The sequence below is a fragment of the Pelodiscus sinensis genome, chromosome 6 (assembly GCF_052426305.1).
Source record: "Pelodiscus sinensis isolate ZL-2025 chromosome 6, ASM5242630v1, whole genome shotgun sequence".
Classification (NCBI taxonomy): domain Eukaryota; kingdom Metazoa; phylum Chordata; order Testudines; family Trionychidae; genus Pelodiscus; species Pelodiscus sinensis.
The window spans coordinates 85,344,893-85,371,680 of NC_143057.1; the positions used below are offsets into that span (position 1 = coordinate 85,344,893).

At 42.3% G+C, this 26,788-nt stretch overlaps 1 protein-coding gene across 1 annotated transcript in view; it reads right to left on the bottom strand.

Moving 5' to 3' along the window:
• ANKRD31 (ankyrin repeat domain 31) overlaps window positions 1-26,788 on the bottom strand; it is a 147,033-nt gene that overhangs the window by 59,854 nt on the left and 60,391 nt on the right. The window contains exons 14-18 of the mRNA XM_089779540.1: window positions 25,025-26,608; window positions 24,559-24,580; window positions 23,713-23,998; window positions 6,785-6,912; window positions 4,792-4,934 (exon numbers count right to left, since the gene is read on the bottom strand). Of these exons, the coding sequence (XP_089635666.1) occupies window positions 4,792-4,934; window positions 6,785-6,912; window positions 23,713-23,998; window positions 24,559-24,580; window positions 25,025-26,608 (2,163 nt within the window). The remainder of the gene's footprint in view (window positions 1-4,791; window positions 4,935-6,784; window positions 6,913-23,712; window positions 23,999-24,558; window positions 24,581-25,024; window positions 26,609-26,788) is intronic.

A 26,788-nucleotide genomic window follows, 5' to 3' on the forward strand; every position in this document is an offset into this window, starting at 1 on the left:
TCCTGACAGTTAGGATCTTTCTCCTAATGTCCAACCTAAACCTCCCTTGCTGCAGTTTAAGCCCATTGGTTCTTGTTCTAGCCTCAGAGGCCAAGATGAACAAGTTTTCTCCCTCCTCCTTATGACACCCTTTTAGATACCTGAAAATGGCTATCATGTCCCCCCTCAGTCTTCTCATTTCTAAACTAAACAAACCCAATTCTTTCAGCCTTCCTTCATAGGTCATGTTCTCTAGACCTTTAATCATTCTTGTTGCTCTTTTCTGGACCCTCTCCAATTTCCCCACATCTTTCTTGAAATGCAGTACCCAGAACTGAACACAATACTCCAACTGAGGCCTAACCAGCGCAGAGTAGAGCGGAAGAAGGACTTCTCGTGTCTTGCTCACAACACACCTGTTAATGCATCCCAGAATCATGTTTGCTTTCTTTGCAACAGCATCACACTGCTGACTCATATTCAGCTTGTGGTCCACTATAACCCCTAGATCCCTTTCTGCCGTACTCCTTCCTAGACAGTCGCTTCCCATTCTGTATGTGTGAAATTGATTGTTCCTTCCTCAGTGGAACACTTTACATTTGTCTTTATTAAACTTCATCATGTTTACCTCAGACCATTTCTCCAATTTGTCCAGATCATTTTGAATTATGACCCTATCCTCCAGAGCAGTCGCAACCCCTCCCAGCTTGGTATCATCTGCAAACTTAATAAGCGTACTTTCTATACCAATATCTAAAATAGTTGATGAAGATATTGAACAGAGCCAGTCCCAAAACAGACCCCTGCGGAACCCCACTTGTTATGCCTTTCCAGCAGGATTTTGAACCATTAATAACTACTCACTGAGTACGGTTATTCAGCCAGTTATGCACCCACCTTATAGTAGCCCCATCTAAGTTGTATTTGCCTAGTTTATTGATAAGAATATCATGCGAGACCATATCAAATGCCTTACTAAAGTCTAGGTATACCACATCCACCGCTTCTCCCTTATCCACAAGACTCATTATCCTATCAAAGAAAGCTATCAGATTGGTTTGACATGATTTATTCTTTACAAATCCATGCTGTCTGTCTCCTATCACCTTGCCACCTTCAAAGTGTTTACAGATGATTTCCTTAATTACTTGCTCCATTATCTTCCCTGGCACAGAAGTTAAACTAACTGGTCTGTAGTTTCCTCGGTTGTTTTTATTTCCCTTTTTATAAATGGGCTCTATATTTGCCCTTTTCCAGTCTTCTGGAATCTCTCCTGTCTCCCATGATTTTCCAAAGGTGATAGCTAGAGGCTCAGATACCTCCTCTATCAGCTCCTTGAGTATTCTAGGATGCATTTCATCAGGCCCTGGTGACTTGCAGGCATCTAACTTTTCTAGGTGTTTTTTAACTTGTTCTTTTTTTATTTTATCTTCTAAACCTCCCCCCTTCCCACTAGCATTCACTATGTTAGGCATTCCTTCAGACTTCTTGGTGAAGACTGAAACAAAGAAGTCATTAAGCATCTCTGCCATTTCCAAGTTTCCTGTTACCGTTTCTCCCTCCTCACTGACCAGTGGGCCTACCCTGTCCTTGGTCTTCCTCTTGCTTCTAATGTATTTATAAAAAGTCTTCTTGTTTCTCTTTATTCCCGTAGCTAGTTTGAGCTCATTTTGTGCCTTTGCCTTTCTAATCTTGCCCCTGAATTCCTGAATTGTTTGTCTATATTCATTCTTTGTAATTTGACCTACTTTTCATTTTTATATGACTCCTTTTTTATTTTTAGATCATGCAAGATCTCGTGGGTAAGCCAAGGCGGTCTTTAGCCATATTTTCTATCTTTCTGACACAGCAGAATAGCTTGCTTTTGGGCCCTTAACAATGTCCCTTTGAAAAACTTCCAACTCTCCTCAGTTTTGATTCCCATGGGACCTTACCTATCAGCTCTCTGAACTTACCAAAATCCATCTTTCTGAAATCCATTGTCTCTATTTTGCTGTTCTCCCTTCTACCCTTCCTTAGAATTGTGAACTCTATGATTTCATGATCATTTTCACTTAAGCTGCCTTCCACTTTCAAATTCTCAACCAGTTCCTCCCTATTTGTTAGGATCAAATCTAGAACAGCTTCCCCCCCTAGTAGCTTTTTCAACCTTCTGAAATAAAAAGTTGTCTCCACTGCAGTCCAAGAACTTATTGGAAAGTCTGTGCCCCGCTGTGTTATTTTCCCAACATATATCTGGATAGCTGAAGTCCCCCATCACCACCAAATCTTGGGCTTTGGATGATATTGTTAGTTGTTTAAAAAAAGCCTCTTTCACTTCTTCCACCTGGGTAAGTGGCCTGTAGTAGACTCCTAGCATGACATCACCATTGTTTTTAACCCCTTTTAGCCTGACCCAGAGACTCTCAACACTTGCGTCTCCTATGTCCATCTCCACCTCACTTCAAGTGTGTTCATTTTTAATATATAAGGCAACACCTCCTCCCTTTTTTCCCTGTCTACACTTCCTGAGCAACTTGTACCCTTCTATACAAACATTCCAATCATGTGTATTATCCCACCAAGTTTCTGTGATGCCAACAATGTCACAATTGTACTTATTTATTAGCACTTCCAGTTCTTCCTGCTTATTACCCATACTTCTTGCATTTGTATATAGGCATCTAAGATTCTGATTTGACCTTGTCTCCCAGTTTTGCCCTGACCCTCCATTCTCTCTGCCATTATATCCCATGCACTCTCCCATTTCCAACCCATCTCCCAGGTCTCCATGTTCTCCACTTACCTATGGGCTTTGCTCACCTGTCCCTGAAAGTGATTGGGCAATAAAATGGCAAATAAAATGTAATGTTCAGAAATTTAAAGTAATGCAGATTGGAAAAAATAATCCCAGCTATACATACAATATAATGGGGACTAATTTAGCTACAACTACTCAAGAGAGAGATCTTGGAGTCATTGGATATAGTTCACTAAAAATATCCCACTCAGTGTGCAGCAGTAGTCAAAAAAGCATATACAATGTTAGGAATCATTAAAAAAGGGATAGGGAATAAGACAGAGAATATCTTATTGCCTCTATATAAAACCATGGTACGCCCACATCTAGAATACTGCATATGGAGATGGTTGCCTCATCTCAGAAAAGACACTGGCATTGGAAAAAGTTCAGAAAAGGGCAACAAAAATTATTAGGGTTTTGGAATGAGTCTCGTATGAAGAGAGATTAAAAAGACTTGGATTTTTCATCTTAGAAAAGAGTAGACAAAGGGGGGATATGGTAGAGGTCTATGAAATGACTGGTGTAGAAAAAGAGAACGAGAAGTTATTTACCCTTTCCCACAGTATAAGAACTGGAGGTCATCAAATGAAATTAATAGGCAGGAGGTTTTAAACAAACAAAATACAGGTTTTCTTCTCTCAGAGCACAGTCAACTTGTGGAACTCCTTGCCAGAGGATGTGGTGAAGACTAGGACTTTAACAGGGTTCAAAAAAGAACTAAATAGATTCATGGAGGTTAGGTCCATCAATTGCTATTAGCCAGGATGGGTAGGAATGGCATCCCTAACCTCTGTTTGTCTGGAAATGGGTGACAGGAGAGGGATCATGTGAGGATTACCTGTTGTGTTCCCTCCTTCTGGGGCCACTGTCGGCAGACAGGATACTAGGCTAGATGGACCTTTGGTCTGACCAAGTATATCCATTCTTATGACCAATTCATAATTGTCTGTTTAGCTTGTTATCTTCATAGTAGGGATGTTAAAATGAGGGTGTTTTTTTCAGTGGTTACAAGATTACATGTGGGGGAAGGAGGAAGCGGCTCTGCAGGAACTACTGCAAGCAGGGAGCCAGCTTTCCTGTGCCAGGGGGTGCGCAGGTAGCTCTGCAGGAGCTGGTGTTTGTGGGGAGCCAGTGATTGCAAGCACCGGCTCTTGCCTACCCCATGCTGCTACTTCTGTATCAGCAGTATGTAGGAAAGGCAGCAGTATGGAGGAGATGGAAAGGGTTGCATGTAACCGTGAAGGTTAACCGATGAGCCCAGACTCATCAGTTTACTGTTTAACTATATATACTATCACATCCCTACTTCATAGTGTCACTATCTGCAGCACAAAGCATCATAAATCTGTTTCAAGTTAACAGAATTTGGTAAATATCAAATAACTATTTTGGATATATATATAAACAAGATACAGAACATAAGTGAATTTTTTTTTATCACTGGTATGTGATGATGACTTTGGCCCCAGTTCTACAAACACTTATGAACATGCATAATTTTAAACACATAACTAGTCCCATTGAAGTTAGCGGGACTATTTAAGTATTTAAAGTTAAGCTGTATATCAGCGTTTCTCAAACTGTGGGTCATGACCCTCCTCACTCACTGGAGAGATTTAAGAGTAGTTTGGACAGATGTCTATCAGGGATGATCTAGACAATACTTGGTCCTGCCATGAGGTTACCATTATTTCACTGGGAGTTTTACATGCACACTCCAGAGCAGACTTTAGTTCTTACAGTTAACATCAATAGTACATAAAGTAGCAGAAGAAATGCAGTTATCTGCTCTGATTTAGATGCTCCTATAGTCATTGTTTGTGGGAGCAGAAACTCAATGTTAAACTTGAATTTTGACAGGTTAAAAACGTACATTTATGTATTTTAATGCAAATCTGTATATGTACACTATTAATATTTTTGGATTTAGTTATTTAAACCATCATTTTCTTTTACATGCACAACTGTGGCATTTGCATGTCCATAACTGAAAATCAGGGCCAGGCATGGTAATATGGTTAGAATTGTACCTTGAAATAATCGCCAGACACAGCATCATGTATTGGCAAAGTCCCATCCAGACTTTTGCTATTAACATCAGCACCAGCTTTTAATAACTCTACGATCACCTCAGTAAATCCCCGGTTGGAAGCTTCATGAATTGCTGTCCAGCCTAGAGACACCAAATCAAAATTTAGATTGTCATTCTGATGTCTAAAAACCCACACAGGGCATAAATTGATAATTATAAACTCTTTTGTATAAAAAGTGACTATGTCAGACTTCTGGTCAGAGACTGGTAACTGACAGATTTCTTTGTTTTTCTGAAACAATACTGGCTAAAGGAATGTATTATTTGCTTTTCAGTCATGCTATCAGAAGTAATAGCAGCAAAGAAGTTATAGATTAGAAATGTCAGAAATCAAAAACATAAATACTGATAATCACATTTCTAGACGTGTTGGCATCATATGGTATCACACTTTAAATTGATCAGGGATCCAGAATGGAATGCTGGCCATCCTGAGATGAAGGCCTGTGTAATTTAGGAGGAAATTTTATATTTAGGGGGGAAAGGAGGAAACTCCTACCTTACAGTTTACTTTAAAAAAAACCCCGAATTGTCTTAAGTGGCTCTCCTGCATTTACATATGTAGATAACTTTACTTGTGAGCAATGCCACTTCATTCACAAACCAAGTGGGCAAAGTGAAAGTGAGATACAGTACATGACAAATGCAGTGAGTCTACAATTTATAACATACTTGAGCAATTTATTATATGGATGTCACTACAGGATGTGATGTGTATGGATATGAAGCCACACACACATTCATATAAGTACGTAAATACAGTGTGTCCTTGTTGCCAGGAAAGCTAATGGTATATGGGGTGCTTTAGTAGGAGCATTGCCAGCAGACTCAGGGAAGAGCCCTCTATTCGGCACTAGTGATGCCAAGTCTGGAGTACTGCATCCAGTTTTAGACCTCTCACTGCAGAAAGGATGTGGACAAATTGGAGAGAGTACAGCAGAAGGCAACAAACATGGATAAAGTGCATTACTAATGAGCAGAGGCTAAGGGAACTGGGCTTATTTAGTCTTCAGAAGAAAAGAATGAAGTGGGACTTGATAGCAACATTCAACTACCTGAAGGGGATTCCAAAGAGAATGGAATCAGGCTATTCTCAGTGGTGGTAGATGACAGAAGAAGAAGAAATGGTCTCAAATTGCAATGGGGGAGATCTAAGTTGGATATTAGGAAAAAAAACCTATTTCACTAGGAGGGTGGTGAAGCACTGGAATGGGTTGCTTAGGGAGGTGGTGGAAACTCCACCCTTAACGGTTTTTAAGGCGAGGCTTGACAAAGCCCAGACTGGAATAATTCAGTTGGGGCTGGCCCTGTTTTGAGAAGAAGGGTTGGACTAGATGACCCCCTAAGGTCTTCTCCAACCCTAATCTTCTATGATTCTATAATCTATATAACATTGTCTTATGTGCTGGTCAATACCCTGCACAATAGTGAAAAAATATTCATATGTATCAAAGATTGCAAATACAAATTAAAAGATAGCAATGGCTTAATAAAGTAATCCTTGCTACTTCCTTGTTCAATAAAATAGGTACCAATAATGAAGAGAAGTTAATTTCTGAAATATCTTCATTCCAATCTCTCAAGGAGTTTTATTAGGAAAGATGTGTCTCTTAATTGCCACGAAACTGAATAACTAGGGCAGTGTTTCTTAAACTGTGTTCCGTGGCACACCGGTGTGCTGTGAGGTAGCTGGAGGCGAGCCACAGAGAACAAAATTCAAAATGGCCACCCTTAAAGGGACAGGCGACCCCTCCCTTTTTTTTCTCTCTTCTTAATAACTTTCCCCCCGACATTTTTTTTTTTTGGCTCAACAAAAAAATCCTTAGTGTTCCTCATAAAAAAAATTATTGTTTGGTGTTCCTTGGTCTTAAAAAGTTTAAGAAACACTGAACTAGAGTATGACCAAAGAAGGAATTTTAAAACATTCAAACCTGCATGATCCTTTAGATTCACACATACTCCAGATGCTATTAGAGTTTTCACTAATGATAAATCTCCTTTCTTGGCAGCCAGGTGCAAGCGACTTTCCCCTTTGACATTTCTCTTTTTTATCCCAGCTCTTGTAATATGGGTAGGCTGAGTAGGTGCAGTTATTATCTCTTTTTTGCTAGATAGTAAAGAGTCTAAAGACATATTGAACATCAAAATTTCTCATTAGAAAACCAGGCCAAGCTTCTGTTTCACTTCAAATAGTTCTATGCAGCTCCACTGTCTTAATTATTAATTGTTATTATTACTTAGGAAAAAATAAGACCGAGTACATATGGAACGTGTCCCAAAGAGTTTACAATCTACTATCAGACAATTTGCAATAAAGGCACAACAGGGTTAAGATGGAAGAAGGAAATTACATAGTTATCCAGCACAACTACATAGTATAGCAACAGGAAGGTTGGCACATTTATTCCCAAATTCCTCCTCAGTTCTCTGGACTGATTTCAGGAGATATTACTGCTTGCCTGGACTTCATCTCCTTTAGACAGAAATGGGAGGGAAGCTGCATAGGGTCACGTACTGAGAGGTGCGCTGACAGTTTTCCTAATAACACAGTGTCATAGTCTATACTGTTATGTTCACCACTTTTACATGACTATGATACATTTTGTAACAAAGTATGCCTTGTGAAGTATAATTGAAAACTCATAATTTGCTGAACACTGTCCTGATAAGTGCAGGTTAGAGTACCCTGTAAATGTACATTTAGAATAATTTCTGTACTTCAGTGAAGTTACCCTAGATTTACACTGATGTTACTGAAACAAAATCAGATACATTGTCTTTATGAACTACCTGTAATATGCTGTATAATAGCAGTGTGAAACACATATTTCACTTTGTGCAAATTATATTATACACCTTTCATACTATGTATTATGATGGAGAAAACGCAATTTGAAAACGCATTTGAAAAGGATTTGAAAAAGGAGTTTACTTACCTTCCTGTAACTGACGTTCTTCAAGTTGAGCGTCCCTGAGGGTGCTCCACATTAGGTGTTGAGCATCCCGTTTCTTGACAGATTATTCTTAGCAGTGCATTGAGGGCTGCACATGTGTGGCGCGCACGAGCCTCTCTCGGTGCCATCGCTCATGCACAGCCCCCCCCCCTTCAGTTCCTTTTCTATCCAGAACCTGGCAAATAATGTGTTATAGATGTTATCATAAGGGCATTCTGAAGTAGAGGGGAGGAAGGGAGAGTAGTGGAGCACCCCCAGGGACACTCATCTCAAAGAACGTCAGTTACAGGAAGGTGAGTAACCTCCTTTTCTTCTTTGAGAGGCGTCCCTGGGGGCACTATTTTCCTATGGAGGTAGGTATTTTGGATCAGGTAAGTACAGGGGAGGCCCATGAGCCTAGGTGAACTAGGCAGTTGCCTAGAGTGCCTCTGGCCTGGGCGCCTGATGATGACATCACAGGGTGCAGTGGCGCCCCATGATGATGTCATGGCCATTGATGGCCAGGCAGGCGGGGGTGCCTATCGTGCCACCCCCCTGGGGCGCCAGCTGTCGCAGCCCGCCTTGGGCCGCTCCCGGGTAAGTATGCCATTTGTAATTCAGCTTTTGCTAGTTTAGTATGATGGAGGGGTCCTGAAGTGAGTGCATAATGTTTTGCAAAAGAGCTTTTTGAAGACCATGTAGCCACTACACATATGTTATGCAGTAGAATTTTTTCTCAGGTAAGAGATGGATGTGGCAACCACTCTTTTAGAGTTTGCTCGGATTGGAATTGGCAAAGGTAAGTCGTTCAGCAAATAGCAAGTAACGATGCATTCTGTGACCCAATGTGACAATTTCTGTGAAAATTTGTTTTCCCTTACTATGATGTGCAATGGAGATGAAAAGTTGAGAAGAAGATCTAAAAGTTTTGGTTCTGTCGAGGTAGAAAGAGAGAGCTCTTCTGACATCTAGGGTGTGCATCTGAGCTTCAAATGCGTTGGCATGGGGTTTTGGAAAAAATACTGGTAAGTGTATTGTCTGATACTGGTGGAAAGGGGAGCGCACCTTAGGTTAGAATTTTGGATACAGTAGCATTGTGACCTTATCCTTTAAAAAGATCATGAAGGGTGGTTCCGCCATCAGGGCCGCCATCTCGCTCACTCTGCGGGCTGAGGTTATTGCTACTAGGAATTCCATCTTTAAAGATAAATGGCGTAGGGAGCATGTCGCCATAGGTTCAAATGGCGGTTCTGTGAGAGTTGTTAATACCAAGTGTAAGTCCCATGGTTCTTGAGGGGATGCCACCTCTGGGTAGAGAGCCTGCAGGCCTTTCAGAAATCGGGTGTACGAAGACTATGGTGTCTTCCACTGGTGCGTGGAAGGTTGTAATGGCTGCTAGGTGGACCCTGAGGGAGAGATGTGACTGTTTGAGGTGTAACAGGTATTCCAAGATCACAGGGAGTGGAGCGTCATGCGGCCGTATGTTACAAAAGATCGCCCACTGAACGAATCAAGTCCATTTGCTCACGTATGTTTTCCTTGTTGCGGGCACCCTGCTTTGTAATAGGACGTCATGGACTTGTTGGGAGCACTGCAGCTCTATGCCCGTGAACCATCCAGGTACCACGCCTTGAGATGAGTGTCCAAAACTGAGGGTGACGATATGTAATCCTTGGTTGATGCAGACTGTTGGGATTATTTGGAAGTGTGATTGGTTGATGCCGTGCCAGCCTGTGTAGGAGGGGAAACCATGGTTGTCGAGGCCAGCAGGGTGCAATGAGGATAATTTTTGCTTTGTCCTTCAGAGTTTTTATGAGGACTCTGTTGAGGAGAGGAAATGGGGGAAAGGCGTAATGCAGGGGCGCATTCCAAGTTATAACAAGAGCATCCCCAAAGGACTCTTTCCCCATGTCCACCCTGGAGCAATAGGTTGGGCATTTTTTGTTGGTTGCGGTGGCAAGTAAATCTATATCTGGGAAACCCCATTGATTGAATATGTCGCTGAGGAGTACATAGTTGAGTACCCATTCGTGTTCTTGTGGCAGCGCTCTGCTGAGGGCATCTGCTGTTGAATTGAGGACCCCAAGGAGGTGACAAGCAGATATGCGAATGTCTTAGGCTAGACACCAATTCCAAAGTGCTATGGTTTCCGAGCATAGGGTGTGTGATCGAGTGCCGCCTTGCCTATTCATATAAAACATGCATGCGGTGTTGTCTGTATATATTTTTACATGGATCCCTGTGACCTTGGGCAGCAATTCTTGGCATTCCAGGTGAACTGCCCTGAGTTCGAGGGCGTTGATGTGGAGCACACGGTCTGCTAGGGACCACAGACCATGTTCTGTACGGCCTTCTGTACGAGCACCCCATCCTGGAAGGGTTGCATCTGTAGTGATAACTACAGAGGGATCTTAGGGTTTGAAAAGGGATGCCTACGCATAGTTTGGATGAATCTGTCAGTAGGCAAAGAGGCTCTGGCTGTGATCCTATTGAGCTGTGCTCCAATGAATTGGATTATTTGGGTTGGCGTGAGTGTTGATTTGCCGTAATTTATTAGGAATCCTAATGAATGAAGGCAGTTTAACACAATGATGGTATATTGATAGCAGTCTTGATTGGTCCTTGCCTTGACAAGGCAATCGTCTAAGTACGTGTAGATTGTGATTCCACATTTTCTGAGATGAGCGACGACAACCGCTAGCACCTTCGTAAATACCCTGGGTGCACTGCAGAGACCGAAAGGATGTATCGTGTATTGGTAGTGTTGGAGACCTAGAGTGAAACGGAGAAAACGCCTATGAGAGGGACGAACGGATACATGAAAATATGCGTCGTGTAAGTCGAGAGAAGAAAACCAGTCACTAGACTCCAAAGCTGGGATAATGATATTTAGGGTGACATTTTGAATTTCTGTTTCCTTATGAATTTATTTAGTAACCAAAGATCAAGGATCGGTCTCCAGTCACCTGTTTTCTTTTCTACAAGAAAATAATGTGAGTAAAAACCAGTTCCATGGAACTCCTTAGGCACTGGTTCTATGGCTCCTAGTTGGAGCAGGTGGTCCACCTCTTATTGTAGTATGATTTCATGAAAGGGGTCCCTAAAGAGGGATGGAGTGGGTGGTTGAGGAAGAGGGGAGAGAGAAAGGGGATGGTGTAACCTAGAGAGATAGTTTGAATTACCCACTTATCAAAGGTAATAGCTACCCAATTTGATAGGAATGGTGATAAACAAAAACGGAAAGGTTTGGAACTGATCTCAAGCTCTGGTGCATATGGTGTCATTTTACATTTCTCGACTGTTGTTTCAAATGTGCTTGTTGGATTGGGATGAATGATTAGGGTTATTACTCTGAGGGCGACGTCTATGTTGCCTGTTCTACCCCCTCTGGTGGTATGGAGCATGGTCTTGCCTCTGATACTGGTAAGTGAATTGTGGGACCCTGCTCTCTGATATGGTTGGTACCTGTATTGTCTTGGTCTTGTCTTAGGTGTTTGGATACCGAGTGACCACAATATGGCTCTGGAATCCTTCATCAACTGGAGCAACTCATTGGTCTTTGCAGAAAACAGCTTTTCCCCATCGAACAGAAGATCGTTTACCAATAGTTGTACTTGGAGGGAAAGGCAGAAGAATTAAACCAAGAGACTCGTCTCATAGTCACAGCTGTTGCCGTAGTCCTGGTAGCTGTATCTGCTGCGTCAAGTGCTTGCGGGGCTATTTGTGATATTATCTGACCTTCTGAGACGAGAGCTTCAAACTGTGCCTTCTTGCTATCAGGGATATCTTCAATAAAAGTATTTAATTTTGTGTAGTTATTAAAGTCATATTTACTGAGTGAGGGTATGTCTACACTACCACCCTAGTTTGAACTAGGGTGGTAATGTAGTCAACCGGAGTTGCAAATGAAGCCCGGGATTTGAATTTCCCGGGCATCATTTGCATGTTGCCAGGCGCCGCAATTTTAAATGTCCACTAGTTCGGACTCCGTGCCCCGCGGCTACACGCGGCACGAACTAGGTAGTTTGGACTAGGCTTCCTATTCCGAACTACCTGTACTCCTCATTCCACGAACTTGTTGTTTGTTTCTTTGCTGCGCAGCATCTACTACAAGGGAATTGGGGGGAGGGTGTGTAAAGAGAAACTGGGAACCCTTGGGGGGAACACAGTATTTTCAAACTGCATTTCTGCATGTTGGTGGGATGGACGCAGGTGTTTTCCACAGGATTTTAGCGGGCTCCAGAATGGCTGGGTTAATAGGGAGTGCAATCTTTGTTGCTGTGCTGGTCTGAAGAATGTTAGTGAGTTCATGTTGAGAAACCTGAACTTCCTCCATACATATATTCAAGTAATTGGAAACTCTTTTAAAGAGATCTTGGAAAGAGGAAACATCGTCAGTGCTATGAGAGGTAGGTGGCAGAACTGCCTCCTCCATGCCTGAGACTGCATTTAAATGTAGTAGAGATACAGAAGTCGAAATTAGAGAACAATGGCTTTCACTGTCATTTCCCCGTATAGACCTATGGGGTGACAGGGTTAAGGGAGAGCAGGGTTTCGCCATATGCTTGGTCTTACATGGTCTTTGTCTATGTTGTTGAGGGGGTTGATTAAACATTTGCCACTGTGGGAGACAAAGCATAGGCAGTGTCATCCAAAAATAAGGAGCCCAGGGAGCCATTAGAGCTCTGAGAAAATCTGGTTGTTTCTGATAAGCAGATATTATAGAGCCCTGAGTTTATGGCTAAGGAGAAAAAGCAGGCACACTCTTCCCCATCCCCTGAGAGGGGGGAGGAGGAGTCAGAGTAGTCAGAGATTGGGGATATATGTTATCAGTCAGAATAGGTGAATGTAAAGTGGAAGAAATTGCCAGGCCTTTGTGATCCGTGTAGGTAATGAGGGGAGTATGGGTGTGTTTAGCTCTACTGACTGTAAACAAACTGCCTGTGCTGCTGAGGCAGCGTTCACTTGAAGTTTTGCCCCTGATAATGGGAGGGAGGGGATTCCTTGGTGCTGTGATGGGAGCAGGAAGTGCTCCTATGACCGTTGGGAGGGCAAGCGCTGCCGTGTCAGACAGTGTGCTGCATAAACATATATTTTACACAATTACACAAATAAGGGGAAAAGGTCAGGTAACTAAACAAACAATTTCACAAAACACAAACCTGCAAAAATGATGTGTAAATTTGCCAGCTCATTCAATGATTCTACAAAAAGAGTAAGGACAAAATAAAATTGAAGAGACAACCTATGAAAATCTCTAAGTGCGCACAGCCAAGGTATTCAGGTCAGTAGTCTCTCCAATGCTCAACATATCCTTTCCTTCTTTTCTAAAAACCATGCTATGAAACAATTACCATTTGTCCACAAAAGTAACTGGCAAGATAAACAAATCCATATAAAAAAAATCAAACAATTTTTCTCATTTATAATTCCCATTTCAGTAATGTTTACTTGAAACAATTTATTCTCTTTTTATCATGCATGTGAAACATCAGACACCATATTTCTGTCTTACAAACATCCCAATCACCAGTTGCCATCCAACATACAGCATCTGATTATTGCTTCCTTTGACAGTATCTAAGGACACATCTACACAGCAGGGCTAAACTCTAAATAAGCTATGCAACTTGAGCTACGCTAATTGTGTAGCTTAAGTCGAAAAAGCTTATTTCAACTTTTGTCGCTGTCTACACAACAGTTATTTCTAAACATAGCACTCTTCCCCTTATTTCCCTTACTCATTCAAAGAAGGTTACAAGAGTCGGAGTAAGAAGCCCATTATTTCTAATTTATTTCCAAATAATGGGCTTGCTGTGTAGATGCACACTACGTTATTTTGGAAAAATTGACGTTATCCTGAAATAACACTGCTGTGTAGACGCACCCTTAGGTTCCTCTTTCCTTTTGAAGGACTTGCATTTGCAGAGCTCCTCTCAAGTCCAAATTTTTAGGCCTTGTATATGGAACCATTAGTCTCTGAATAGTGGATGTTCCAACTTTCTTTAGAGGTCAAAGTCTAACTCAAAAAAAAAAAAGAAAAAAAAAAGACAATAGTATCCTTTCAAGCTCTCTCCAGAAAACAAGCTTTGCTTATCTGAGATGTCAAAATTAGATGAAAATTTCTGCAGATTGTGAAGAAGTTCAAACTATGGTGATTTTTACTGTACTGCACTCCATGGGTTTGTCTCCCTCTACATGGGGTTGAATTAAACCCATGGGCTTGGTTGATCCCTTCAATTTTATCTTCTCCTCAGTGACTCTTCAGTTCCTTGCATTTGTAGGGATAGGATCCTTCTTGACAGAGGAAAAAAAATACATTGTGGTACTCTCTTACTGCCCACATAAATTGTAATTTAGAGCAGATTAGCAATCCTAACATTTAAATGACACTCCTTAAAGATGAACGGGGCAAAATACACACCAATCTGCACTATTGTTTCTCTCTGCAAACTCAGATATATATTATTGTATCAGCTGCACTTGATTCACATTATCTTTGCAGTCTTAAAGGCTGGGGAATTACTTCTAAATGAAAGCTGAGATTCTGGAGCATACAATGGCAGTTTGTATCATCATGTATCCATTCAACTCAACCTTTTTTTTTCTTCTTCGAGGTAGTGTACTGTATTTTAGCCTAAAAGTTTCTGGCTGTGAACTCTGAAATCAATCATCTGCTCTCCAGTTCCTGCTTCTTCCTTAAGCTCCTGGGAGGATGTCCAAAGGAGATTTTAGAGAGGTAGACCAAAAGAAAAAAAATCCCATTAAGTTAATGGGTCTTGGTAAATGGCTGCAAATGAACACAAATAATAGCAAAGTTTTCCAGTGAAGTTGTCATGCACAAAAGTCTTATGTTTTTACTAAAAAAAACTTTTGCAGCAACTCAATGGGGAAGTGTTAGGTTAATAACAATGGTTCTCTTTGGAGTGCATCTTCAGGTGCATTGTGAGTGGGAAAGGACAATACCTGGCTAATTCAGGATCCAAATTATTGGATGATTTCTTGTTTGCTTTCTATATAAATTTCTGTCCATGTGACCCTTTTAGTATTAAAATCCTATCAAATGTAAAAAGCAGAGTTAAAAATAAAAAAAAATCAACTGGATGGTATCCATGGTTTAACAAATACTTAAAATCTCAGTACCAACCTCTTAACCATTTCCTGAGAAACATGTGACTCTTGTGATTGACCAAACTGAAGGAAGAGAGTTTAACAATTTTTACTTTGTTCTATGTAAACCAAAAAGGAATTACCAGGACTTAATGAGTGGTTTAGATGGGTGAAGAGCATACTCAAGTTGATCACTACATATACGGCAATGTTGGAACAAAAGATTTCTATTCAGAACAGAAAGTCCAAAAAGAAAAGAAAAGGGGCATAGAAAAGATAAGGTAAGGGAAAAAACAGCAACCATCATGGATAGCAAAGATGATGAATGAGGAAGAAGTGTAAGCCAAGAAGCATCACCCATGCTGTTCTTTCTTTTAGTGATTACCAATCTGCTTTTGCTTGCAGATGAAAGCTACAGTTCCAGTCTTCAGTGCCTTCAGCTGCACCAGTGACAGCATCACCTTCCCTGATTCATCAAAACAGCTTTACTATGGATCCATTCCACTAACAAAATTCTAAGAGAATAAAAGATTTTTGGAGATAGAATTCTCAACTGAGAGGGAGAGAGAAAAGCTGAGCTTTGAAATGATCTTCTAGAGAGATTACACTGAAAGTCATGTGGTTTTGATGAAAATTTCCTACTACAACTAGAAATACAGAATGGAAGAATAAAATAATTTGCAAATAATAATATGCAAATATTATACAGCTTGGTCGTGAGGTTTTGCATACACCCCTCTGAGGCCCTATATATCTCATCCTAACCTCGCTCATATGATAATGCATTTGTTGTCCTAAACACCCATACCCCCTCTCTGGAGAAGTGCGGCCTAACAGCTGTAGTCCATAACAAGTGCCCTCCTCCTGGAGCAGTGCGGCCTAGCAGCCGTAGTCAAAAACAAATGCCCTCTTACTGGGGCAGGGCAGTCTAGTAGCAAAAGTCTATAACAACAAGTATTGGCCCCACAGGTTGAGGATTGAGGAGGGGGTAGGGGGACCCAGGCCCTCCCTAATCTACGAGTTCCCAGTCCAAGGTCTATTAGCAGTGGCACAGTCCATTGCATACTCAGCGGAAAATCCCACTGCAACATGCTGAGCTCCTTTGGGATACAATCTCCTGCCCTGGGCTACTTCCTACCAGTCTCTGCCAGATTCCTTTCAGGGTCCTTCCTCTAGATCCTCGTCAGTCTCTCTGGTGTCCTGCTGGCTGGTCTCCAGGGCTGGTCCCAAGGCGGTTCACCTCTAGGAGCCCTAGCAGTACCTCCTCCCTCCTCAAAAGCCAGCCTAGACTGAGTCTCTCTCCAGGACTTTATACCTGGGCTGCAGTCTGAGCATTCCCAGCAGGGCTGTGGGGGTGGGACTACTTCAGCCAGGTGGGCCTGTTTAAGCCTGGCTTCCCCAGTGTGGGGCTGGTGCACCCTGTCACAAGGTCAAACAGGTGTAGCAAACAGGAGTTTTGGAAGGAGTCTGGTGTAGGTACTGTGAGAAGCTTTCTTTCTAGTTACAGTTCTATACTCATTGTAAATTTGCAGTGATGACCAGTGATGGAATAATTACTGCAATCTACGGTGAACGTACCATGTCTACTTCTTTGTTTGAAGACAGAAGGGACTTCCTATGTATAAACAGCAAGTTTGTGGCTTTAATGAAAAAAAGAGGGAGTTACTCACATCGTGCAGTAATGAGTGTTCTTCGAGATGTATGTCCCCATGGGTGCTCCACTCCAGATGAAGGGTCGCCCTGAGCCACAGATCAGAGCCTTGCAAAGCAGTTTCCCCTGTTGGGCCGCTAATGTGCAGGGGGCGTCTCAAAATGCTCCCGCCTCTTGCTAGTGCATGGCTCAACCCCCTCCCTTTCAGTTCCTCGTGTCTGCCCGAGTAACTATGACTCTGAGCAGATGGGAGGAAGGAAGGGTCGTTGAGCACCCATGGGGACACACAGCTCGAAGAACACTCGTTACTGCACGAAGTGAGTAACTCCCTTTTCTTGTTCGAGTGGTGTCCCCGTGGGTGCTCCACTCCAGGTGACTACAAAGCAGTATTCAATATGCGTGGCTGGAGGGAGCCAGAATTAGTGTTTAGCGGTGATGGACAGAATTGCTGTAGCAACCGCAGAATCAGCACTGAGTTGTGGTAAGATGGCATAATGTTTGGCAAAGGTACGGTCTGATGACCATGTAGCTGCCTGGTAAATGTCTCTTAAGGGAACATTGTCAAAAAGGCTGTGGAAACAGCTGTAGCTCAAGAGGAATGTGCTCATGGTGGGCATCGTAGCAGTTTGCTGGCCAGGATGTGACACCTGACTATGCATGTCGATATCCGCTTCGAAATGCATTGTAATGAGATGGGTGTGCTTTTGGATTGTTCAGCGATGGAAATAAAGAGTCTTTGGGATTTACGGAATGGTTTTGTTCTTTCCAAGAAGAAGACCAAAGCCTGTCAAATATCTAAAGTATGTAAGCTAGCATCCTTTTATGAGGCGTGAGGTTTGGGGAAAAAAGTAGGTAGTACGATGGGTTCATTCACATGGAATTCCGTACAGACCTTTGGTAGGAATGCTGGATGAGGCCTCAATGTGACCCTGTCCTTTGTGAAAACTGTGTATGGGGGTTTTGCCATTAATGCCCCAGGTTTACTTACTCTCCTAACCGAGGTGACGGCTAGCAGGAAGCACACTTTCATAAAAAGGAAAGGAAGTGGCACGGTAGCAAGTGGTTCGAAGGGAGGCCTGGTGAGGTGATCCAGGACAAGATTTAGGTCCCATGGGGGGTGGGGCCCTATAGAGTGGGTATACATTGTGAAGTCCCTTAAGGAATCTCTTTGTGATAGGATGGGCAAATATGGAAAAGCCATCCACCGAGGTGCGGAATGCTGTTATTGCAAAGAGGTCGACTCTTAGGGTACATCTACACTAGCCCCCTAGATTGATCTAGGGAGGCTAATGAGGGCGATCAGAATTGCAAATCAATCCCGGGATTTAAAAATCCTGTGCTTGATTTGCATGTTCCCGGGCGGTCGCCATTTTAGAAATTGATTAGCCCGAAGTAACTGCTCACGTCTACATGCGGCAGTGAAATGGGATTCTGGAATAAAGCCCTAAATCGAATTAGGTTGTATTCCTCGTGGAATGAGGTTTACCACCTAATTCTATTTAGGGGCTTTATTCTGGAATCCCGTTTCACTGCTGCGTGTAAACGCGAGCAGTTACTTCGGGCTAGTCAATTTCTAAAATGGCGACCGCCCGGGAACATGGAAATCAAGCGCAGGATATTTAAATCCCGGGCTTGATTTGCAATTCTGGTCACCCTCATTAGCCTTCCTAGATTGATCTAGAGGGCTAGTGTAGACGTACTCTTAGAGAAGAAACTGATAGTCCCGATGCTTTAAGGTCTAGAATGTAGTCGAGGATGGTATTTAATGGAGAGACACGGGGTTCTGCTTTGGCCGGCTGACACCAGTGAGAGAATCGTGTCCATTTTTGCAGGTAAGTTTTGCATGTGGACTATCTCCTACTATGGAGGAATATCTCCTTCACTTGCTGAGAACATCGATCCTCTATCTCTGTGAACCAGAGAGAAGCCATGCCTGGAGATACAGGGTATGGAGTTGTGGGTGCAGTATCCTCCCATTGTCCTGAGATAGAAGGCCTGCTCAGTGTGGTAATGGATAGGGAGGCTGTAGAGGTATGGATACCAAGTTTGACAGGACCACGTTGGAGCTATCAGGATGATTAGGGCTTCGTCTCTGCAGATTTTGCGTAGGACTCTTGAGATGAGCAGTATGGGGGGAAAGGTATAGTGTAGGAGAGCTGTCCATTTGATGAGAAAGGCATTCCCCAGAGAATGCTTGCCAAGTCCCTCCCATGAGCAGAACTGGGGACACTTGGTATTCTGGGTAGAAGCAAAGAGGTCTATAGATAGCCATCCCCATTGGTGGAATATTGAATTGATGACCTCTGTGTGTAACTCCCACTCGTGATCTAAGGTAAAGTTGCGGTTGAGAGAATCCGCTTTGGGGTTGTTCACCTCAGGAAGGGAGGATGCTATGAGAGTGACTGGGTTGCGGATGCACCAGTTCCACAGGTGGATAGCTTCTGCGCAGAGGAAGCAGGCTCCACCTTACCTGTTTATGTAGAACATTGTGCAGATGTTGTCCATTAGGATGCAGACTGTGTGATTGGCAATTTTGGGAGCAAAATGTACACAGGCATTTCTTACTGCCCTCAGTTTGAGGAGGTTGATGTGTAGTGATGTCTTGCTTGGAGACCACCTGCCCTGAACTCCTTGGTTGTCCATATGTGCTCCCCAGCCGAGGAGGGATGCATCCGTGGTAATTTGGATAGTGGGTTCGGTTTGTTGGAATGGAACCCCCAACAGAAGACTGTCTGGTACTGTCCACCATCATAGGGATGCAAGGATGTTTGGTGGAATGGTAACCTTCTTGTTCCGAGGGTATCATGATGGGATGTAAATGGTTGCTACCCAAAGTTGAAAGCATCGAAAGTGTAGGCGACCATGGTGAACTACATAAGTAGTGGCAGCCATGTGCCCCATTAGTCAGAGGCAGGTAAGTATTGTGGTGGTGGGGGTTGTAAATATCACGTTTATAATTTCTTATATAGTTGTAAAACATTGTTGAGGTAGGTATGTTCGAGCTGTGATTAAGTTCAGGCGTACGCCAATAAACTCTATGTCTTGGACTGGGTGCAAGCTTGATTTGTGTTCGCTGACTAGAAGGCCTAGACGACTGAGGAGGGCTGTGGTTGTGCTCATGGATGCGATTTCGTCCCGTGATGATCCCTTTATAAGGCAGTTGTTTAGGTAGGGAAATATGATGACATCCTGTTGTCTGAGGTATGCAGCAACAACTACTAGTACCTTAGAAAAATACTCTCAGAGCTGATGAAAGACCTAAAGGGAGAACTTTGTATTGGAAGCATTCTGGTCCAAGGGTAAAACGTAGGTAGCATCTGTGAGCTGGATGTATGGCTACGTGAAAGTACACGTCTTGCAGGTTGAGGGCTGCGAACCAGTCACCTTGATCTAGCGCAGGAATGTTCGTTGTGTGTGTGACCATCTTGAAACATTGTTTCTTGAGAAACTTGTTCAATTTGCGGAGGTCTAATATAGGTCTCCAACCCCATTTTTTCTCTGTCAAGAAATAGTTTGAGTAGAACCCCTTTCCGTGGAATTCCTTGGGTACCCTTTCTATGGCTCCGATTGTAAGGAGCCAATGGATCTTTTGTTTTAGTAGGGTCTTGTGAGAGTGGTCCCTGAAGAGGGACGGGGTGGAGGGTAGGGTTGGTGGGATAGTAGTAAATGGGATGGTATACCCTACTCGAATTATCTCTAGAACCCAGCTGTCCGATGTTACAGATTTCCATTGTGGAAGGAACGGACGTAACCGGTGGGTAAAAAGATGGCTATGTTGTCCTGGTGTCAGATCGTGAGGGAGGTCTTGCAGACTCTCAACCACATCTTCAAATCTGCTGCTTTGAGGGTTGAGTAGTTGGAGGGCGGCCTTGATTGGGGTGTCTTCTCTGAGCCCATTGCCTTGGTCTGGTATCTTCGTAGGGCCTCTGTGGTTGATTGTATTGCCCGTATCTGTTTCGGTTGTATGGGTTACATGGGTTGTAATGTCTCTGTTTATAAGGTGGTGTGTACATGCCCAAAGTGCGAAGTGTGGTTTTTGAATTTTTGCTGTTGTGGAGAATTTCATCTGCCATAGCTGCAAATAACTTGTGCTTATCGAATGGTAAGTCTTCTACTTTGGATTGAAGTTCCTGGGGAACCCCGGAGGATTGTAGCCAGGAAGCCCTGCGCATTACCACCGCCGTAGCTGTCACTCTGGCTGCGGTGTCAGCGACATCCATTGCAGTTTGAAGAACGATGTGAGCGACTGTATGCCCTTTATGGACTATTGCTTTCAAAATCGATGTTTTGGACTCAGGATGACATGGCATCAGTTCTCCCAATTTAAAATAATTGTCGAAATCATGATTTGCTAGCAGAACAGAATAATTTGAGATTCTTAGTTGTAAGGTGGAAGAGGAGTATATTTTCTTGCCAAATAAATCTAGCTTCTTGTGATCCTTGTCTACGTTGCCAGTTCTGTATTGCAGTAATTTAGCTGTTTGTTGTGGTGATTCCACAACTAATGAGTTTGGTTGTAGATGTGCAAACAGAAATTTGTTGTCTTTTGGTGGAACAAAGTACTTTCTATCAACCCTTTTATTAGTTGGTTGAATGGATGCAGGTGTTTTCCACAGATCTTCTGAAGTTTCCATGATTGGCTCTTCTACTGGCAGAGCACTCTTGCTATGTAGTGTAGGATGTAGGTTCTTTAGCAATTGGTGCTGTTTTTTCTGTACTTCTTGCAAGGAAACTTGTTGACTTGTCGCTACTCTTTTGAATAATTCTTGAAACTGTTTCAGGCCAACAATTGCTACAGTGTCTGATGGTATAACCGCATCATCTGTTGCGACATGAGGTTATCGGAGTGCGTGACGTCTCTTGCATGTATGTCTGATTCATTGTCCAAAATTTGTCCATCCTCCTCTGACCGCCTTGAAGGAGTTTGGGGCTGTGGCTGGGGCAAGCTTCTCCTTGATGGTGTGGAGTGGGTTGGGGGCTAGCATCTATATGGGTCCCAGTGTTCCCAGTGTGGTTGATAAGGTGGGGGTGGATAAGGCCAGTATGGGTACCATGGGCTCTGCTGTGGTCCAGCCCTGTAGTGATAAGAATGAGACCTCCTAGGCAATGTGTGACATGAGGAGAATATTGAGTGCCGGTCATCATCAGGCAAGAGACCTTCATGAAGTGATATTGGTGACATAGATCTGAGTGGGGAATGTCTTGGTAGAGACCTCACAGGTGAGTATTCAGTAGAAGGCAGGCATGGATGCTGCTGCCTGCTGTGAGTGTCAGCCGTTTCCTGGGGCTGTTCTGTAGCAGCTTCATCTGGCTGCCTATCTGTGCTTGCTGTCGGTGCTGGGTGCAGCGTCATGCTGCACAGATGTAGCCGATGCCGGCTTTGCTGGGTGGGATTGCTTCTTCTGTGGTGCAGCATCGCGGACTGAAGCAGTGCCAGCTTTTCATCCCGTGCTGGCTGCCTGGAGTGCTCTTGGGCTGGCTCCGAGGTGGTGCACACCAGTCCCGGTGCTAAATATAAGGATCTTGCTGCTGCTTTAGTAGCAGGGGTCCTCATGCTCTCCTGTGCATCCCCGCTGCGTTTTGGGGAGGAAGAAGCTGGAAGAGAGCAGGATAGTGAGGATCTCTGTCTCAAAGTGTTTTTGGGAGGTGGGGGGGAGCTCCTGCCGGGTTGTCCCCTGTCCTTCAACAGGCTGTAAAGCCTTTTCAAACAAAATCATTCTCAGGTGGAGCTCTCTATCCTGTGAGAGAAGCACAGTGTGTACAGCTGTGCGGTGAGTGGGTTTCCCCCAGGCAGCGAATACATTTTGTATGGCCGTCTGAAGCCATTATGAGCTCATGGCACTGGTCACATTTCTTAAATCCTCAGGAGACGGACATATCCAGTTCTCTCTTCCTTCTCTCTTATTCTGTTATTTTTCTCTTTTATTTATTTCTGTCTGTTTCTTGTCATCATTTTCTTCTCTTTTCTTCTTTCTTTCTTTTCTTTTCGTAGAGTAACCAGGCGAGCCCCAGTTCACCGGGGCTTCGCGCTGAAGCAAGTTCAAATCCCCTGAGGGGAGATTTTCATTAGGTTTGTTCTTATTATTATTAAGTTGGGTTTTTTTTGAAAAACGAGGGAAACTAACTTGGAGGTACAACAGGGAAGCAACTGTGACTAAACCTAACTAATAGTAAAATGGTCTGAGAGACTGACAGGGAGCTCCTGCTTGCTCTGTCCGCTGATGAGGGTGGTTGAAGAGGAACTGAAAGGGAGGGGGGTTGAACTGTGCGCTAGCAAGAGGCGGGAGCATCTCGAGACGCCCCCGAGCATATGCGGCCCAATGGGGGAAACTGCTTTGCAAGGCTCCGATCTGCAGTTCAGGGCGACCCTTCACCTGAAGTGAAGCACCCACAGGGAAACCACTCAAAGAAGAATTAATGCTTCAAAGAACAGTTACGAACACTGCAGAGCATCAAAGAAGCTAAGGAGTACTTAGCTAGATTGAGGAAGCATCACCATCACAGATTAAAGAAAGAAAGGAAATGGTCACTAAGGATTCAGCAAGAGTGGAAATCAGAAAGGAGGATTGGCTGTTTGTAACCACCAGAGTCAAGAGGATCAGGCAGCTTTCTACACCGCTGGAGGTGGATGATGAGTAGAAAGAAAAAGAAATAGTGTAAACATACAACTGTTGTGTTCTCAGCATAACAACTGCAGAACATCTGAACAGGTCACAATTATTATTTAGCCCTCCTTGCAAGATCTCCAGGTTTGCCCACAAAGAAATCTTTAACCATCAAAAGAGGACAGGTGAGCCTTGTCAGAGATTCTATGCTAGACCTATGCTAGCTAACATTCAGTGTCTGTACTCTGCATGTTTTTGTAAATTTACACAAGCCCTTTAAATCAGCTCTTTTTCCTTTTAAAAAATAAGTACCAATACCATGAAAAAGTGCTTAACACTTAGTTAATTCTTGTAACTTTATCAGTAAAAATATCTTTTAAATGCTTACTCTTCAATAACTACATAATAACTATCAATATATGGTTTACATACTTGTATTTGTTGGATAGGATATATGCTTCATGCACTCTGCTTATTTTGCTAAATCACCTATAAATTGCCATGTCTCCTTCCTATAAATCTTGAAAAATAATCCATACCTTTATACAAATATTACATACTCACCTAATTGCTCAGACATTTCCTGTTCTGCTGTCTGACTGAATTGTGATAGATTAGGTGAATTACTGTTATTGGCACATAAATCTGTATTTTGGCTGGTCTCCTTAAGGTCATGTCTTATTCTTTTAGTTTGGATTGTTTCTGTTTCAAGTAATTGTAACATTATAGGTGTGTTATTCTTTGATGTCCTTTCAGCTTCATTTCTCTCAATGCAACATCTTCCAGTGCTTTGCTCTCCACTTCTCTCAGCTGTCCTTCCCTCATCTGTTTTTTTTAACAAAAGGACTTAAAGTATCTGATTCATTAATTCAGAAACATTAGTTCTATTAACTGATGATAAAAATTAATGCAAAGGTGTTTATATGGTGTAGGTAAAGTACTTCTATGATATAATTATTAGGACTGTCAAGCAATTACAAATATTAATTGCAATTAATTGCACAATTAATTGCATGCAACTCCCCTTTGAAGTGTCACGGTGGCATTTCAATGGGGCAGCACTGCATGGAGCCCAGGATCAGGGTTTCCAGCTGACCTCGGGCTCCATGCAGTGCTGGCCCTTGGAAGCACCAGGGCGGCATTTCCAAGAGACAGGGCAAGGTGAAACCCGGTGTCAGATGAAGTCCCCAGCTAACCCCAGGCTCCATGCAGTGCTGCCCCTTTAAGGTGCCGGAGCGGCATTTCAAAGGGGCAGTGCATTAGGAGCCAGGGATCAGCTGGGGTCTGATCCCCGGCTCTGCTGTTGCAAAGCCTCTTTGAAGTGCTGGAGTGGCACTTCAAAGGGGCTATGCAATGCAGCTCTGGGGATCAGCTGGGCACTCCAGCTGATCCCCGGCTCTGCTTGCACTGCCCCAGGCAGCGCAACACCTGCAATTAATGCGTTAATTTTTTTAATGCGTTAATTCTGTCCTGCATTAATCGCAGGCATTAACGCAGGTCAATTGACAGATCTAATAATTATCTAAATCTTTGGAAATGTTTTTGCATTATGAACATTTTACGAACACTGTTCACTCCTCAATGAAAATTGTAAAAATAGAATAAATAAGAATTCAAAATTTATTCAGTGAAAATGTGTTTTCATCTGGTTTCTTTTTAAGAAAAAGTATTTAATTTAGAGTGCTCAATTTTACAGTTATATTTTGATATTAACAAAATAACTACATGGGGCTTGTCTGAAAATATGGCCAATCAATTAATTTTGCGTCCCTGACAATATTTCTGGAATACAATTCATGAATTTTCCTTCTGTGTGTGCTAGTCTACATTCAGCACTTATTGTGCTGCTCTAAAAGATCTATCTCAAACTACATGCTTGCAGAGAATTCCTAAAATGTTTTTAAAATAAAACTGTTCACCTGATTTTTGGGAAGATTCCTGCTCTGTTTCTTGGACCAGCTGAGATGGATGAAGTGACTTCTTGTTCATACAATTAGTGGAATATAAATCTGTGTCTAAGGTGATTTCCTGAAAGTTCTGTCTCATTCTTTTTACTTGAAATGCTTCTTTTTTATGTAGCTGTAAAGCTGTCGATGTGTTAATCTCGGAATTCATTTCATTTTCAATTATTTCAGTGCAGCATCTTTCCGTACACTCTTGTTCACTTAGCACCACCCTCATTCCATCATCTGTTTGATGAGCAAAAGGAATCGGCACACTGATGCTAAAATTCTCAGAACTTTGAGAATCACTAAGTCTATTAACAGCTGCTGGAAATTCATGCCATGAAAGTGTTTCTGTACCTGTTTGAAGTGTTTGTACAGTACATTTATCTACATCCTTAGAGTTATTTTTATAAATGTTTTCAGTATACTGTTCAGCTAGGACTGTATCGCCTGAATCAGTAAAGTTTAGAGTTCCCTGTGTTGAAAATGTAGTTAGATTTCCTGATTCTAATCGGTTTCCCTGTAAAGAAATATCTTTAAAAAGAGGTAAACAGTATTTTAAACTTTGTTCCGCCTCATTAATTCTGTCTCTATCAATCTCAACGTTAATTTGATCTCTGGAGTTTTCAGAATAAAGAAACTGGTCTGATAATTCATTATTCTCAATGTAAATGTTTTCTTCAAAAGAGTGGCTACTACTCATTCTCTTAGCTGAAATCATATTCTTGTCACTCATGCTACCATCTTTATTGTAGTTAAGATAATGGTGTTCATTATTTTGATTCATTAAACATTGCTCTGCAGTCACCAGAGGTACACTGATTTCTTCACACAAAGAAAGTACTGAGTGAGGGTCAATTTCTGTTAACTCAGCATTCTCAAAATGCTCTGTAAATGCTTTTACTACAGAATTTGAGGATTCAGTGCACGGTAAACTAGTTACTTGGTCTGTCATTATTATTGATAGTGTGTTGCTTTCACAAGTATTTTCCTTTTCTTTTGAAACTGAAGTATTGCTATTACATAAGACATGTTCTTTTTGCATTTCTTTCTGTTTGGGTATACTGGGCTTTTCTCCCACTTCACAAATGTTATCTGAACTATAATTACAATGTGCAGAGGACCTAGTTATTCTTTTGGAGAAAGAGGTATTAACTGTAAACCCACTGTTACTATGTCCAACCTGAGGATCATATATTTTGTGGCTTCTGTTTCTTGTTTTGTCTCTAGATGTATCTGGAGGAGATATATTTGTCCTGTACTCACAGACATTCTCAATGGATTCAATCTTTTCTGCAGTCCCTGCTGACTTTTTTGGAATCAGTTTTGTATCTTTTAATTTTCTTCCTTTCAACAATTTATGATCCTCAAATCCTCGGGTGATGGATCTTTTGACATTTCTTATTGAATTCTCTTTGCTACTTTGTTCAAAGTTGATAAACCCTTGCTTTGATGCATTATTATTACCAACATATGAATTCTGAACTGTTCTTCCTGAATGTACTTCCAGCTACAAAAACAAAACATATTGTTAACTTCATTTTCTGGTAGATTGCTTTGTTATATTTTATTCTAGGTTGCTGATTCAACTGTAAATCCAATGCTGCAGTCATAAAATATGTTAGACCTCTAGTGGACTTGTCTTAATGATTACTTCACATCTGGTGATCTGCCTGGACCAGAAACACAA